This window comes from Zalophus californianus, chromosome 3 (assembly GCF_009762305.2).
Source record: "Zalophus californianus isolate mZalCal1 chromosome 3, mZalCal1.pri.v2, whole genome shotgun sequence".
Lineage (NCBI taxonomy): Eukaryota > Metazoa > Chordata > Mammalia > Carnivora > Otariidae > Zalophus > Zalophus californianus.
In genome coordinates, this window is record NC_045597.1 from 13,166,776 (window position 1) to 13,182,973 (window position 16,198).

General features: G+C 39.6%; 1 protein-coding gene across 2 annotated transcripts in view; it reads right to left on the minus strand.

Moving 5' to 3' along the window:
* IPO5 (importin 5) overlaps positions 1-16,198 on the minus strand; it is a 61,844-nt gene that overhangs the window by 9,865 nt on the left and 35,781 nt on the right. For both annotated transcript variants that reach the window (XM_027589245.1, XM_027589247.2), the window contains 9 exons: positions 14,140-14,246; positions 10,295-10,419; positions 10,114-10,203; positions 9,823-9,996; positions 7,157-7,375; positions 5,997-6,080; positions 4,504-4,636; positions 4,293-4,414; positions 1,851-1,947 (listed from right to left, as the gene is read on the minus strand). In XM_027589245.1, the coding sequence (XP_027445046.1) occupies positions 1,851-1,947; positions 4,293-4,414; positions 4,504-4,636; positions 5,997-6,080; positions 7,157-7,375; positions 9,823-9,996; positions 10,114-10,203; positions 10,295-10,419; positions 14,140-14,246 (1,151 nt within the window). The remainder of the gene's footprint in view (positions 1-1,850; positions 1,948-4,292; positions 4,415-4,503; positions 4,637-5,996; positions 6,081-7,156; positions 7,376-9,822; positions 9,997-10,113; positions 10,204-10,294; positions 10,420-14,139; positions 14,247-16,198) is intronic.

Genomic DNA, 16,198 nt, shown 5'->3' on the forward strand with positions numbered 1-16,198 from the left:
CTGATCTCCTGTCTTTTCTGTCACCTGTAATACAATAGCAATGAGTCTCAAATGTGAAAGGATCTGGGATCCTCAGAGCACATCTCAAGATGTTCCTATCCCAAAACTTTAGGCAATATAGGTTTCTAATAAATGCAACCAAAGCTATGATTCTCCTGGGAAAACTAATGAGGATCTCCTCCTCTCAGAGCCTTTTCAGTTTTCAATGAAGATCAAGTTGTCCCTCCCTATCTAGTATCATTTGTAAAATAAGGTCCTGTGGCATCATGTTAAGTTTCTGTTGGGCAAAAGCTGTCTTCTGTTAAGGACATTACAGAATACTGCATGAAGAACTACAACAAAGGGGCTCTGGAGTCAGGCAGATCTCGGTTTGGGTCTGGACTCCAACACTGTTGCGCTGTCCTTTTTTCAAAATCCATCTATGAAATAGCGTGTGTGTGTGTGTGTGTGTGTGTGTGTGTGTGTGTGTGTGTGTGTGTGTGTGTGTGTGTGTGTGGTCTGGACTCCAACACTGTTGCGCTGTCCTTTTTTCAAAATCCATCTATGAAATAGCGTGTGTGTGTGTGTGTGTGTGTGTGTGTGTGTGTGTGGTCTGGACTCCAACACTGTTGCGCTGTCCTTTTTTCAAAATCCATCTATGAAATAGCGTGTGTGTGTGTGTGTGTGTGGGGGGGGGGGGGGGGGGGGGGGGTCTGGACTCCAACACTGTTGCGCTGTCCTTTTTTCAAAATCCATCTATGAAATAGCGTGTGTGTGTGTGTGTGTGTGTGTGTGTGTGTGTGTGTGTGTGTGTGTGTGTGTGTGTGTGTGTGTGTGTGGTCTGGACTCCAACACTGTTGCGCTGTCCTTTTTTCAAAATCCATCTATGAAATAGCGTGTGTGTGTGTGTGTGGTCTGGACTCCAACACTGTTGCGCTGTCCTTTTTTCAAAATCCATCTATGAAATAGCGTGTGTGTGTGTGTGTGTGTGTGTGTGTGTGTGTGTGTGTGTGTGTGTGGTCTGGACTCCAACACTGTTGCGCTGTCCTTTTTTCAAAATCCATCTATGAAATAGCGTGTGTGTGTGTGTGTGTGTGTGTGTGTGTGTGTTGGAGTCAGGCAGATCTCGGTTTGGGGGTGTGTGTGTGTGTGTGTGTGTGTGTGAGTCAGGCAGATCTCGGTTTGGGTCTGGACTCCAACACTGTTGCGCTGTCCTTTTTTCAAAATCCATCTATGAAATAGCGTGTGTGTGTGTGTGTGTGTGTGTGTGTGTGTGTGTAGGCATAAAAATGTTGCCGTATGTATTAATTACTATTATCACGTTAAGAAGAAAACCTTTACCACGCAGATTCATCTATGAAATAGCGTGTGTGTGTGTGTGTGTGTGTGTGTGTGTGTGTGTGTGTAGGCATAAAAATGTTTCTGTATGTATTAATTACTATTATCACGTTAAGAAGAAAACCTTTACCACGCAGATTTATCAAGAAATGTTTCTCCCCAATGTAGAACCACAGAAAATTATCAGTGGGTCTCTAACCTATTAAGAAAGATCTTAGTTTCCTAACATCACCAAAAGATCCTTGAGAAAAATAGCTATTATATGTAACTGCAAACATTTGCTAATAAAATATCAATCCTTAAAATCCTTCAGAGGTTCACAGAAAAAGCTGTCAACTAGTAGTTAGGTAACATTTTCTTTTTCATATTTTTGGCACAAGCAAAAACCATGAAACTAAAACACATGCAAAAAATGAAGCTTAGTGCAAACAGTAACAGTGATTTAGGCTTCAGTTAACACGAAGTCTAATACTTGAGCAAGCTATAATTTAACTAATTCTAGAAATGTTTTGCGTTCAAAAGTTGTAGGATATCATCGTGGAAATAAAATTTCAGTAGAGGGACCATCAGTTTGACAACCTGCTCGGTATATTCCACAAAGCCTTCCTTCAACTCTTTAGCATAGCAAACCTGAAAACAAAATATTAGAAAAGACATCAAGATCCACATTAGTTTTTAGGTATTAATATTTACCAACAAATAGCAGAATCGTAAGGACCACATAACGCTGCATCCTGACTAGAAATACATTTAAAGCTGCATGCAGGGGGGCATGTGGGTGGCTCAGTTCATTAAGCATCCCACCCATGATTTTGGCTCTGGTCATGATCTCAGGGTCGTGAAATCAGGCCCTGTGTCGGGCTCTGTGTTCAGCACGGAGTCTCCTTGAGAGTCCCTCTGCCCCTCCCCCTGCTTGCACACACTCTGTCTCTGTGTCTCAAATAAAATCTTAAGAAAAAAAAAAGCTGCATGCAGTACTGTGAAAGGTGTTTGGGAAACACAAATATAAATGTAAAAAGAACTGTAAAATGGGAAACGGCCATGGCGTGACTGCAATATACACTGTCCTTTAAAGGCTCACACACCACACATTTTAATTCTTGTGCATGGGAGAATTTTGCAAGTTTCAGCACTCTTGAGAAACCTTAAACAAAATATATCGATTAAGGAAAATAATTTAAAAAGATAAGGGGCACCTAGGTGGCTCAGTTGGTTAAGCAGCTGCTTTCAGCTTAGGTCATGATCTCAGGGGCCTAAGATCGAGCCCCACATTGGGCAACCTACTTGGTGGGGAGTCTGCTTCTCCCTCTCCCACTGCCCCTCCCCCTGGCTTGTGCACACGCTCTCTCTTTCAACTAAAATCTTAAAGAAAAAAAAAGATATAGGGGTTCCTGGGTGGCTCAGTTGGTTAAGCGTCCAACTCTTGATTTTGGCTCACATCATGATCTCAGGGTCGTGAGATCGATCCCTGTGTCAGGCTATGCTCTGAGCATGGAGCCTCTCCCTCCATGCTCATCCTCTTGCTTTCAAAAAAAAAAAAAAATCTAAATATGTAATTGTAGCATATCACTTAGACTCTGTAAATCTGCAAATAGGCTTATGTTATCTTGTATTTTTTTTTTTTAAATCATTTCAAGGGTGACTGGGTGACTCATTCAGTTGAGCTTCCAGCTCTTGGTTTCAGCTGAGGTCATGATCTCAGGATCTTGGGATCTAGCCCCACTTCGGGCTCCGTGCTCAGTGGGGATCTGCTTGAGGATTCTCTCTCCCCCTCAAATAAGTCTTTTTTTTGTTTTGTTTTTAAAGATTTTATTTATTTATTTGACAGAGAGACACAGGAAGAGAGGGAACACAAGCAGGGAGAGGGGGAGAGGGAGAAGCAGGCTTCCCGCTGAGCAGGGAGCCCGAAGCAGGGCTGGATCCCAGGACCCTGGGACCATGACTTGAGTCGAAGGCAGAAGCTTAATGACTGAGCCACCCAGGTGCCCTTCAAATAAATCTTAAAAAGAATATAGCAAGTACTGATGATAAGCATAAGTTTAAGAAAAAAGGTTAAATGAATTAGAGAACACAACAGTGCTTTATTAATACAAGATAAAATGTAAGCAATTAACTTTTATTTAGGCTTACTTAACTGCTAAATTTGTAAGCCAAAGCCGTAATTTTTAAATTCTTTTAAAAAATACATTGTCTATAACAATATGCTCATAAAGGAGAAAAAAACAACTCAAAGAGAACTTACACACAAGACCCCATAATACTGTAAGAGATAATCAATGCAAACATTTTGATGTCCCTACCATGTTTATATATTTTTTTTAACAAGTGAAACCATACAGTTTTATTTTCAGTATCATGAGCACATTTCTGTTCATTCATTCAAAAAAGTATTTCTTGGTCATCTTATCTACTATACACTAAGCACAAAACACACAAAAGTCCTTGCCCCAACGTAGCTTTATATCAGCTGTGTAACAGTCTAGGGCACGTTATTATCATCTTCCTAGTAAGAGGCATTCAAGCTGCTTGTTTTTGGTCGTTGTTAGAAACAGCGCTGATAATGAAGCTTACCTACATGATTCCCTTTTTTTTTTTTAAAGATTTATATATTTTAGAAAGAGAGAGAGGGTGAACAAGGAGAGGGGCAGAGGGAGAGAATCCTCAAGCAGACTCCCCGCTGAGCGCGGAGGAGCCCTATGTGGGGCTTAATCCCAGGACCCTGAGATCATGACCTGAGCCAAAATCAAGAGTAGGCTGTTTAGCTGACTGAGCCACCCAGATGCTCCACCTACATGATTTCTTTCTTTATCCAGAAGTAGAAATGTTGGGTCAGAAGGTTTTTACATTTTAAAGAATATATTCCTGCTCTTTAAAATAATTTCTTTAGCATCTATGAAAAGAACGCCTCTGAAACGTGTACGTACGTGTTATGGGAGGTTGTCAACTGACGTTTGGTAAACATTGTACACACTCACCAGCATCTGACAAGCAGTAGACTTTTCCTCCAATCCTGCAGTTTTAATACCAAAACTTTGCTGATCCCCAAGGTTCACAAACTCCCAACCATCATCATCACTCATATTCTCCATGTCTTGGGCTATTAACAGATAAAGAAAACAAATTAATGTTAAAAAATAATTACAGAGAAGAACTTTACAACTGCTACGTCTTTATGAAGATACCTACTATCTAAAAGGGCTACTTCGGGCTTAATCGAAGCAGTCTTCATTAAAGGCCCCATAACAACTGGAAGGTACTGCTGAAATTCTTTTCCAAGAATTTTGCACATTCTGGCCCATGCTGAGATCATGTAAGAGATCTGGGGGGAAAAATTACAATTGATTTTAAAACAATGGGTAAGAAGAGATCACAAAGAATGCCATTTCCCTATTTCATAAAAACAATGTTTTATTTTACAGTCACCCTCTTTAAGAGGTAAGTACATTTTCTAAGGTCATATACTTAAAACATTCAGAAATAACAACAAAATTATTATGAATCTTTACCTTCCAATACGGTCAGCAAGTGAGACAAAAGAGAAAGACCAGGACTATGTCTTATTGTTTCTTACTTTCAAGAAGCAATATGTAGTTTTTCTCTACTAGCATCTGGACCACATAAATAAAACCCACTTAACCATAGTAACTTCTAGGCACTAATTTTTTTAAGGTAGGAACCTATTTTATTTGACCGTATCCCTACTGCCTAGCATTCCATTCATTAAACATTTACTAACACCCAAAAAACAAAACATCCCTTTCTCGTAGCTGTTTTCATTTTCTAAGGGGCTGGGTATGCTGAAGACACCTCTTCTACTGTGTTTACGTAGTCTTAGTCACCTGCAAATTCCCACAGAGAATCTAGTTTTTAATTCATCATCCCGGTAACCCAGAAAGTGATTTTTTACTACTCCCCAATATATCTATCTCGCATATACTGACGTAAATGACCCACTCCTACTCTAAAACAAAACAAAACCAATTTTAAGTTTATGGGAAACAATTATAGCATGGCTGTATAAAGTCAAAATGTAATTTAATAATTATAGAGTGCCTGTTATACGTTAGGCATAGTGACTACTATTAGGATTATGACACACACTTACAATTTACAACAGAGTGCCATAAGGACCCACTTTCGAGACTTACACCAGACGCGAAATATGAGCAGGAATTAGGCTGAGTGGGGGGCAGGTCCTAAGTGAAATGAATGTTTGTTCGCAGGCAGAAAGAGAAAAACAGAGCATGTTCTAAGATTGTTAGGTTTCTGTATTTCTTTTTTGACGGGGAAGGAAATCATGTGGCACTGAGAAGGCTGGGAGACATCCAAATGGAGATGTTTAGTAAGTTGTTGGATAAATGAGCCTTTAATTCAGAGAAAGACCTGAAGTCACAGCATACAGAGGGAAACTGAAGCCGCGGTGTAGATGACACTGCTCAGGAGGTAAGAGGGCCTAGGACAGAACCCTAAGAGCACCAAAAATAAATTCAGAGTCAGGGCAGAGGGGGCAGATTGAGAAAAAGGTGGCAGGAGAAGTGAAGGAAAACCAGTGAAGACGGCCTCTGAAACCAGGGGTTATCTCAAGAAGCCTATTACTCAGTTTCTTTTGTGAGTACATTAACCCTGCACGAGCCACAACTCCTAAATGGATCAAGGTGAATGTATGCAAGCTGCTTTACCTGAGGATCATCATCTTCCATATCGCTGAAGTCTGTCTGGGTCTTCAATAAGAGCTGCATCACATCTGATGCATCTTGCATGAACTAGAAGAAAATATTTGGGAAAATCAACACCAGTGTTACTTGTGGCTACCAGATCAGAGAGGTGCTTATTGCTACCCAATTTTGTTTCTTGTATAGTAACAAAACTTTCCAAAAGAAAATCTATTACATTTCCCACATGGGTCATAAACCCCTCAGACAAAAGTTACACTGAAAAATTTTCATCTGTATATAGCACAGACTTAGTGCTCTTTCTAGAAAAATATGTTCTCCAGTAAAGGTCAGGGTGAACTGCAGAATAGAGGTATTTCTAATAACATCAAGTTTTGGTCTATGGTTTATGTATTTCCAGCAGTAAAAAAGATAATCCGAATCCAGAAATAAAATTTTGGATTGCTCCCTAGAACCACATGATTTTCATTTAACCCTGTGTAGTTCTGGCAATCTCCATTGTGTAAACAGGCAGTGTTTCAAAGACAGTTTGAAGGCCAGATACAGAGAGTATGGAACATAAATTATTGGTTAGGTTCTCAGTATCCCACAGAAAACAATTTATAAGGTAAGTTAATCCTGATGCTGGTTTCAGAGAAACCCACCAGAGAGGTTCTAATGTTGGTAGCTCTGAGAATTGGAACCTGAGGGGTCAGTGACAAAGGAACTTCTTTGGATCAGCTTTGACAACTCTGGGATGCTGGCAGGGGAAGAAAAATACATTGGTGAGTGGTCCTTGCTAATTATTTTCTGAAGAGCTACATGTAGGTAGGATTTCTCCCTTGGGACACCTGATGCTTTTGGATTAACAAGAAAGCAAGTGGAATGTACATGTTGAAACGGGTGAAACTAAACACATGGATCTTGAACTCCACATGCCTCCCAGGAGACAGACTGTAGTGGGGTAGGAAAAGGGGGAGGTTTCAAGAGCATAATTAAGAAAAAGCCTTAATATTAACACTGATAAAATGTATTTATATACAAAGTAGGAGTGAAAGGAGAGTAAGATGATGGAAAAAAAAATGAAGCATCCAGAAAACCGTTTATGGGAAAAAGCCCTCTAGTACCCTCAATGCCTCCACAGTCAAATTACATATATTGAATTCAACCTTCAAAAAATCACTTACTTTTTCCTTCCCAACGGCCAGACCAATGAGGCTGATGCACTCAATAGTTTTTCCTCTGAGAAGTCTGAGTTCCTTCTGAACTGCATTCTCGACAATGTGCTTTAGTGACGGCATAAATAAATCATAGTAGGGGACAAATTTTTCCTCTGCAGTATCTGCAACTGATGCGATAGATGTCACAACTTGTTCCAACACTAACTTGGTGCCTTTCTGAATCAACTAGGAGAAGGAAGACACACAAATTAAGTAGTGGAAATGAGAAACTGGAAGAAACACCCCCTGCACGTTCTCAAACGCTTCTCTGCAACAGCAAGCTGAGACCACCGTCTAGCAGCCAGAGTACAAAGCGCAGGTTCCAGAGCAGACAAAAGGACCCCTGTGGAACTACTGAGGGTCTCCTTGCTCAGGAGAAAGCACTCCTTTCTCACATCTGCTTCATCTCCGAGCAGCTCGTGCTCAAGCACGAATCTGATTCCTCTTCCAATTTTTGTATCCCCAGCTTAGTGCCTGTCTTCGTCCTCCCACCACTTACTGTACACTTGGTGCTACACTGGCACGTGTGGGGAGAATTCCCTTTGTCTTCTAACCTGCCTCTCCCTGGAAGGTCCCACCAGCAGCACCACCGGCGCCAGAGCCCTCTCACAAATGGTCCCACTATCTGGTGAGACTGATGAGCTCACATTGCTCCTACACCAAAGACCTGTGGTGTTCTCTGACCTGGCCGGTAACAAGCAGTGGGTACTTGCAGCTGGGCTCATGCCCTCACCTGGTAGTACTATTTTATAATCCCTGTGGCTTCATATGAATACTTGGCCCAGTAAGTACTCCAGATTTCTTTCATTCCCCTCATCAACTCCAGCCACTCTCCACAGAGCTCTTTAACTTGGACTACCACTTCCTCCGCCCCTCTCAGAGGGTACCCTACTACCTTCTGCATCGGCTCCACATTTCAGGTCTCGAGCCTACCTCTGATCTCAGAGAAATGCCGTTTTTTTTTTTTTTTAAGATTTTGTTTGCGAGAAAGAGAGCACATGAGAGGGGGGCAGGCCAGAGGGAGCAGCAGACTCCCCGCCGAGCAGGGAGCCCGATGCGGGACTCGATCCCGGGACTCCAGGATCATGACCTGAGCCGAAGGCCGTTGCTTAACCGACTGAGCCACCCAGGCGCCCAGAAATGCCATTCTTCCTTGGCTACCCTCTCTCTGCACTGCTCCTGAGGACCGCATACCTTACCCTCTTCCCCAGCCCATCTCAGCAATTCCTTCTTTTAGTCTTTAAAAATCTGACATGTTGCCCATCTGGGGTAAGGGGATGCAACAGAAACTTTCTTTACACTTCAACCCTCTACCCAAACCCACTTGTGAAGTCACATTTGATCCATCTATTCCTGAATAACCGACTCATCTGCCTTCAACTTGGGTCTACTTCTTGTCTTCAGATTAACTCAAGTTCCTTTTTCAGGTTCTTAGTCTGCTGTCAACTGACACCAAACACCCATCCTGTTTCAAACCCCTTTCTTTGCCTCCTGAGACACTGTACCTTATCTTCCACCCTGTTCTCCTTTAGAACAGGGCTAGGCAAACTGTCACTGGTTCACAATGAATTAATGTACAAGAACTGAGATTCTAGGGGTGCCTGGGTGGCTCAGTTGATTGAGTGTCTGACTCCTGGTTCTGGCTCAGGTCACGATCTCAAGGTCCTGGGATGGAGCCCAGCGTTGGGCTCTGCACTGAGTGGAGGGTCGGCTTGAGATTTTCTCTCCTTCTGCCCCTCCCCCATCTCAAATAAATAAATCTTAAAAAAAAAAAAAAGAAAAAGAACCAAGTTTCTAACATTAGGCTTTACTTTTACAGCAATTGACAGTAACTTTATGACTGTTAAATATAATCGCTTAAAAAGGCTTTTATTTGTCCTTTTTATAGCATTTTCATTGTATCTGACAACAAACTAAGCCTGAATCTTTACCTTTCTCACCTGCAACCTCTTTCTCACACACTGCTGTACTAAACATTGTTCAGCAAAATGTTTTTAGGCCGCACCTCTTATTTAAGCTATAACTATAAACTTTCTTCTGTCTGGATAGCCAGGCCTTGTTTGAAATCCAACATATTTAAAGCAAAAAGGGTATTTTTTTCTCATCTCTCTACTTCTGTCATCCAGGTGAGAAGAATAGTCAACATTTTTTACTACTTCTTTTTAAATTCAAACCAGCAGAAAGGAGAAATGACTTTTAGAATCATCTTCCCCAATTTCCACCCAAGCTCTCTGAGCAATAAATAATCTTCTGAGTCTTGACTTAAATCTTCTCCCTTTTTGTTTACGCCTCACAATGCCACCACGCTAATTTCCTGCAATCACATTATCATGATTTCTTGCAGCAGTTAAGAACAAAATAGTTCTTCCAATTTACATAAATCAGAATTCAAAATAATTGCCTTGTTTTCAAGGCACTTCAAATACTGATTTTACCTAACCTTTAGGCTCTATCTTCTTCCCCAATTCCAATATTGGCCTATTCTCTCGTCAAGACTGAATTACTTCAAATAGCTGAACCTAACTTTCTATTCTTTATGGCCATGCCGAAAAGTTTCTCTTTTTCCAGGTCTTACTCAACAAATTAACCTATGTTAATCTCTAGATAAGGAGCTGGAAGACCTAGAAACTTACCTCTTGAAGTTTAAGTACCATGATGGAATGCAGATGTTTCACCAGATTGTCTAAATATGGGATAAGTAGTGACTTGGGACAGTCCTCAGTGAAGTTAATAAGAGCGGCAGCGGCGTGGGCCTGCACTCGCTGATTGCCTTGGTCTTCCATGGTCTGCAGCAGGGCTGCAATCACCTGTGAAATGAAACAGATAAGCACACATTTTGAAATGCCACATTTCAAAGTATACACATAAAATGCCACCCCTCTTCTTAAAAGTCTGATTTGAGTGTTTGGGGCCTTGTTACTTACCTTCTCATGAAATTTCTTTTGGAAACCAGGTGCAAAATCTGTAGCCATCTGTCCCACGGCATTACAGGCTGCATACCTTACTCTTGGATGCTGGAATAGGTTACTTTGTATAAGTAAAGGCAGTGGGTTCCCATGTGAAACTATGGTAATAACTATGAGTCAGGTATTTACTGGTACTTACAGGATCCTGAAGAAAAAGCAAAACAAAATTTACTATCTCATTTAAAATTCCTTCCATCTGCTGGTGGCATCCTTCACCAATGGCAGATAAGGCCATTAATCCTGCATGCCGGTATTTCCAGTCAGCTAGAAAAAAGAATTACACATGAAAGGAGCAATTAACCAGTACAAACATGCACTCTGGTAGTCAGAAGCATAAAACAAAGTTTTCTTTATTTGGAAAAGACTATCAAAATATTTTTATACACTAATTAGAAAAATGAACAGAAAAAAGTGCCTGACTGGGACTATTTCATTAAGTGACGGTTATATCACATGAGCATTTCTATTCTAAAAGTAGTTAAAAGGCAATATGGAAGCAAAGAGCTTATTAGTATTTATACCAACTACTGAAAATAAGGCTTTCCCCCTAAGATTTACTGTAAGCAACAAATATCTGGATTTTGTGTCACACACTGCTATTTATTGAATAAATATTCACTGATCTCGGGAGCCTGGGTGGCTCAGTTGGTTGAGCGACTGCCTTCGGCTCAGGTCATGATCCTGGAGTCCCGGGATCGAGTCCCACATGGGGCTCCCTGCTCAGCGAGGAGCCTGCTTCTCCCTCTAACCCTCCCCCCTCTCATGTACTCTCTCTCTCTCTCTTTCTTGCTCTCTCAAATAAATAATCTTTAAAAAAAAAAAAAGATTCACTGATCTCCATCCACGGCCACATTTTATCATTTTATTTATTTAAAGCAATCTCCACACCCAACATGGGGCTTGAACTCATAACCCCAAGACCAAGAGTCACATGCTCTACTGGTTGAGCCAGCCAGGTGCCCCAGTCACATTTCTTTAAAGAGAAAAAAAAAAGCCATGGAGGAAAGATGCTGCTTTTAAAGAATTTTTATTTAACAATATGGTAAATGAAGATAGTTGAACTTTATTTGTATTCTATTACTAAAGGCTATGTGATTTTAGACTAATAGAATATTAGCTAAGCAATATTTATTTTACTGAACCTTCCCATATTCTACTATATAATTCCCTCTCATTTCTAAATATTTATATTTACTACATTATTGTTCCCTCTAAGGTGTTTCACCTAACTTGTGGCACAAAACAAGAGATACATAAATATAGGAAGCTAGGATCTGTGTAAAGCAACAGTTCTCAAGGTGGGGCCCAAGAACCCTGGGATTCTCTGAATCAAAATTATTCGCCTGATAATATTCTTTCACTCTCATTCTGAGGCTCCAGTGGAGTACTCCGAGGATTACAACACGTGTAAAATCCCATGAGACTGAATGAAGAAGCAGAAATAGGAACTCAGCTAAGATATCTAAAAAAATGCGTAAGACATTCTTCTCACGTTTTTGTTTTGGAGTCATTCTTCATGAAAAATGTTATTTTTTGTTAATGTGTAATGAATGTGTAATGGGTTTATTATTATCTTTAAGAGCATATTTTAAACATTTATTTTCATTTCTAATGGTATAAACATTAATATAACCCACATAAACAAAAGCACTCTGGGGTCTTCAGTAGTTTTAAGACTGTAAAGGGGTCTTGAGAACAGAATGTTTGAGAACCGCTGGCATAAGGGTTAAGTAAAGTTGTAGGAAAGGCTGAACTTAACTGTTCACTTTGGGGAGTCCAAAACCCACATAAAGATGAACTCTGTTGTGACTAATTCTACTTTAAAGAATTTCTGAAAAATTCCTAATTTTGCTGTTAATTAAAACCTTACTAAAATATTCACTTTTAATGTGTTTCAATTAATAGACCAGGAAGCCAAAAATTTTCAACTGAGGAATCATCATCCTAGGAAACCGGTAAATAAGATGCTAATTTCTGCACACTGAATTTACTAACTTAAAGAAGAGATGCAATAAATACTAAAGATGTTCATATTTGGTTCCGGGAATAAAAAAAAGATATGCCTACACATCTCCAACAGGCAGAGTTCCTGAAAAGTATGTTCAGCAGAATGTGATGCTTTGGTATGGGGATTTGGAAATGGTTTTTCTCCTTTAAAATGTGCTTTTTATTATTTAAAGCAAAATCAGTAAAACTATCTTTAAAAATAAAGTGGGGTGCATGTTAAGTTACTAGGAGATACATAGTGTTTGCTGTTGCTGAAGCACTTTTGCACACATGAAATAAATCTCTGCATCATTTTTTCCTCTTTTACAGATGAGGAAATTAAGGTGCAAAACACTTGCTCAAAGCCATACAGTTAACAGTCACAAATCTTATTAAGAGTTCATTGCCATATATATAAAGCCTTCAGCATCCAGCTAGTAAGTTGTAGCAGAAATTTAAAATCCAAATTCTTGAACTACAAATCACAATCACATCCACACTGATTTGAAGAATAGTGTGAGCCAAGGGTGAAACAGCGGCAGCTGGGTGATTTTGTGCCATCTTTTATGGCCTCTGGGCTACTTTCTTCATTTTAAAAAATGGAAAAGCTAAATACGTTCTAGCAGCTCTTATAACTTAAGCAATCTTTGATGCTGTCTCCATCCCTTTGAGGGGAAAAAAAAAGTCAAGAAATTTAGGAGGGAAAAAAAGGGGAAGACAATTATTCAAGACCCAGATATACAATCACATCATTAAAAAGGGATAATGGTTTTGGGCCATGCCTCTTCAGGAGAAGAATCTTATATAGGGTAAGAAAGAATTAGGTAAATTGCATAAGGCCTCCAGTTCTCAATGGTTCACTTTATTTGCAGCTGGTATTTTGTTACAACTCTGTTTTACTACTTAAAGATGCTGAATCAATGGTCTGACCCTCAAGTGTGTCTCTTGTATGTAATGTACCCTATAGATACAAACATCCATACAAGTAGGCCAGGATTTCTGTAGAAGAGTGTATGCATTAACATTATTTGTAATCAACAAAAACTATTAACATTTAATGGGGTATTGTAGAAGGCTACGTGGTTGTTAAAAAAATGAGGGGGAGCTATTATATAGTGATACGATACATCCTGGGATAAAAGCTTAAAGTAAGTATGGTGTGTCCATATGGTATGTTCACATTTTTTTTTTTTAAACTGCATGTATGCACAACGGAGGTCAGAGAAAAGTCTCAGAGACCTATTAACAGTGGCCATCTCTAAATCTAAGTTAAGGGACTTTTAGTTTTTACATTTCTGTATTTGAATTTTTTAAAAAAGTTAAGCACCTTAACTCTGTAATTAAAAAGACAAAAATAAGGGGCTCCACTCAGTTGGTGGAGCATGTGACTCTTGATCTTGAGATTGTGAACTGGCACTCCACACTGGGTATAGAGATTATGTAAAAATAACATCTTAAAAAAAAAGGCAAAAATATAACATCTATACAATTTTTGATATTGATATAAATTACAGGTACAGAGGCTGACAGATGACCAAATATTTGCTATGGAAACAATAGCAGAAATAGAGAGGTGGCTTTTCTTCTGATTATACATTTTTAAAAACAAAAGGTAGTAGATAAAGGAAGATGATATGACTCAAATATGCTAATATTTTATAAACATTAAATAATGATGTCTTATTTAAAAATTAAAACCTACATATTTCTGGCTAGGGAGAAAATCTATAGTTTTTCCTTGGAATTACAACTTTTTCCTATGCGTCGAAGCCAATTCCAGAGAGGGAATCGAACATTTGCAGTAGTGAGGAAAAACATTCTTTAGCGTAAGACTGAATGGTTCCAAAGAGGACTCAACAGGATTTCATCAGTATAATATAAAAATTGGGCTAAACACAGGATAAAAAAGGCGAAGAAAGAATCAATCTAAGCGCCTGTCAGAGTTTAGGATTTAGAAAGCCACACACTACTCTAGCATTTGAGTGAGATCTGGCTTACGATTTTGGAGCATCTGCATGATGTGTTCCTTGATCATTGGCAGCACCAGCTTCCCACCAAGTCCACATGCCATTCGGTCCAGGGCGCTCTCCCCAGCAACCGCATTGCTGCACACAGACCAGAGAATGGATTCACTTCTTTCAACAGACACAAGAACAGTTCATTGTACACATGTACATCTAAACACATTATCACATTAAACTAAGGTTGAGAAAGACCAATTCAAGCAGTCTTCCGAATGTATGCAGTTATGGGTTAAAAATCCAGAGTTAAAGAAAAGGTACATAACATTTTCATAATTCATTCACCATGGTGTAAAAAGTCCTATGTCTCAATCCTAATTTTCAAGACTTTGTTCTTTCTCTCCCTCTCCCTGCATACACCCCTCACTGGCTAACACTCAAGCTTTGATGCTTTCAAGACTCAGAGGTAGGAGGAGAGTGTTTAGGAGAGCTGTGTTATCTCATTTCCTGGACACACACCCTTCAAACTCCTCAATGGACAAAACACAGAAAATTGAAAGCCATGCTGAGACTCTGGAGGATGTCTTCCTTGCTGTGAGCTTATTTACTTTTAAAGGGGTGCAAACTGCATTGCCACAAATTGTGTACAGGTGAAACTCGATTCTAGTGTTTTCACTGAAAACGGAAGAAACCTGGCCATAAGAGCCTTTTGCACTGTCTTTGAACTGCAACATTAGTAGTGAGTGTCTCATGTGCATGTGCATCATCTCAAACTGTCAGGAGGAGACTATAAAGAGGAAGCTGTAAATGATCTTTAGAATATATTCAAACTCATCTTGAAAATATACTTAAGACCTATTTACTCACAGATTAAAAAATTTTATTCATCTAGCCCAGAGAAAAATAGCTTCCTAAGTCATATAAATTAAGTGCCTTGTACAGGGAAAATTAAAAGTCAGGGAGCAGCACATTATAGTAAATGAACCAGGGAAAGGAAACCCAATCTGTGCGTGGTCTTCCCTTCAGCCCTATTAAGTAATTTCCAGTGAAGGATTACTTTCATATACGGCATTTAAGCCAGAGTAGTCACTTTTAATAATGGGACTAAGCTGCAAAACACACTGTATATTCTGTAAGTCAAAATGTCTTTAATTTTACCTAATACCTGTTATAGCAGCTTATACTGACTACCAGTCTTTCAGGGGAATACTTTTGGTTCTCTTTAAGAAAGGGAGTAGTATAATGCACTGGGAAGAGTAAGAGAAATGGCATTAAAGCTCAGTCTATGAAACCTGGACAAATCAATCAAACCCCCTCTCCATTCCTGAATCTACCTAAGAATATACCTTTAGGACCACTGAAAGAATCCATGAAGATAACAGAGCTCTGAAGTGCTGCGTCTCATATGCATGTAAGAAGAGGCCATCAACACCACTGGACAGAGATTTAGATTCTGGTGGAGTCGGCAATAGGAATCTCTGTACATGAGGGTGTCCCGAGTCTAAGTTAAAAAGTAGCTCCAGTGTCACTCTACCCTAGAGTACAAATCTCGCCACCACTGTCTCCTCTCTAGTCTAAGGTTAACTTGTGTGAAATTGGGAAAACAGGGCATTTTGCAGGGAACTGTGTGGAAACAACTATTTTAAGTGAGGTCTATGCATATAAAGGAATTTTTCACAATAAAGTTTTATACATATTTTAAAATACTCATACTAAAAAAATCTTGAAAATTTAGAGTAAAATGGAGTAGAAAAGGTATCTATTAAAAATAAATTATTTAAAAAAATTTGACACAGAAAGCCAGTGTCAGGTGCCTGGGTGGCTCAGTCGGTTAAGCGTCCGCTTTCAGCTCAGGTCGTGATCCCGGAGTCCCAGGATAGAGTCCTGCATCAGGCTCCCTGCTCACTGGAGAGTCTGCTTCTCCCTCTGACTCTCCCCGCTCTTGTACTTTCTCTCTCAAAAAAATAAAATCTTAAAAAAAAAAACACAAAAAAACGAAAGAAAGCCAAGGTGTCCCAGTTTCCAAACTTAGAAGTTTAACTTTAGATTACATAATACAGTGGAGAGAGACAGGCCCTAGAATCCCAAACTCTCGC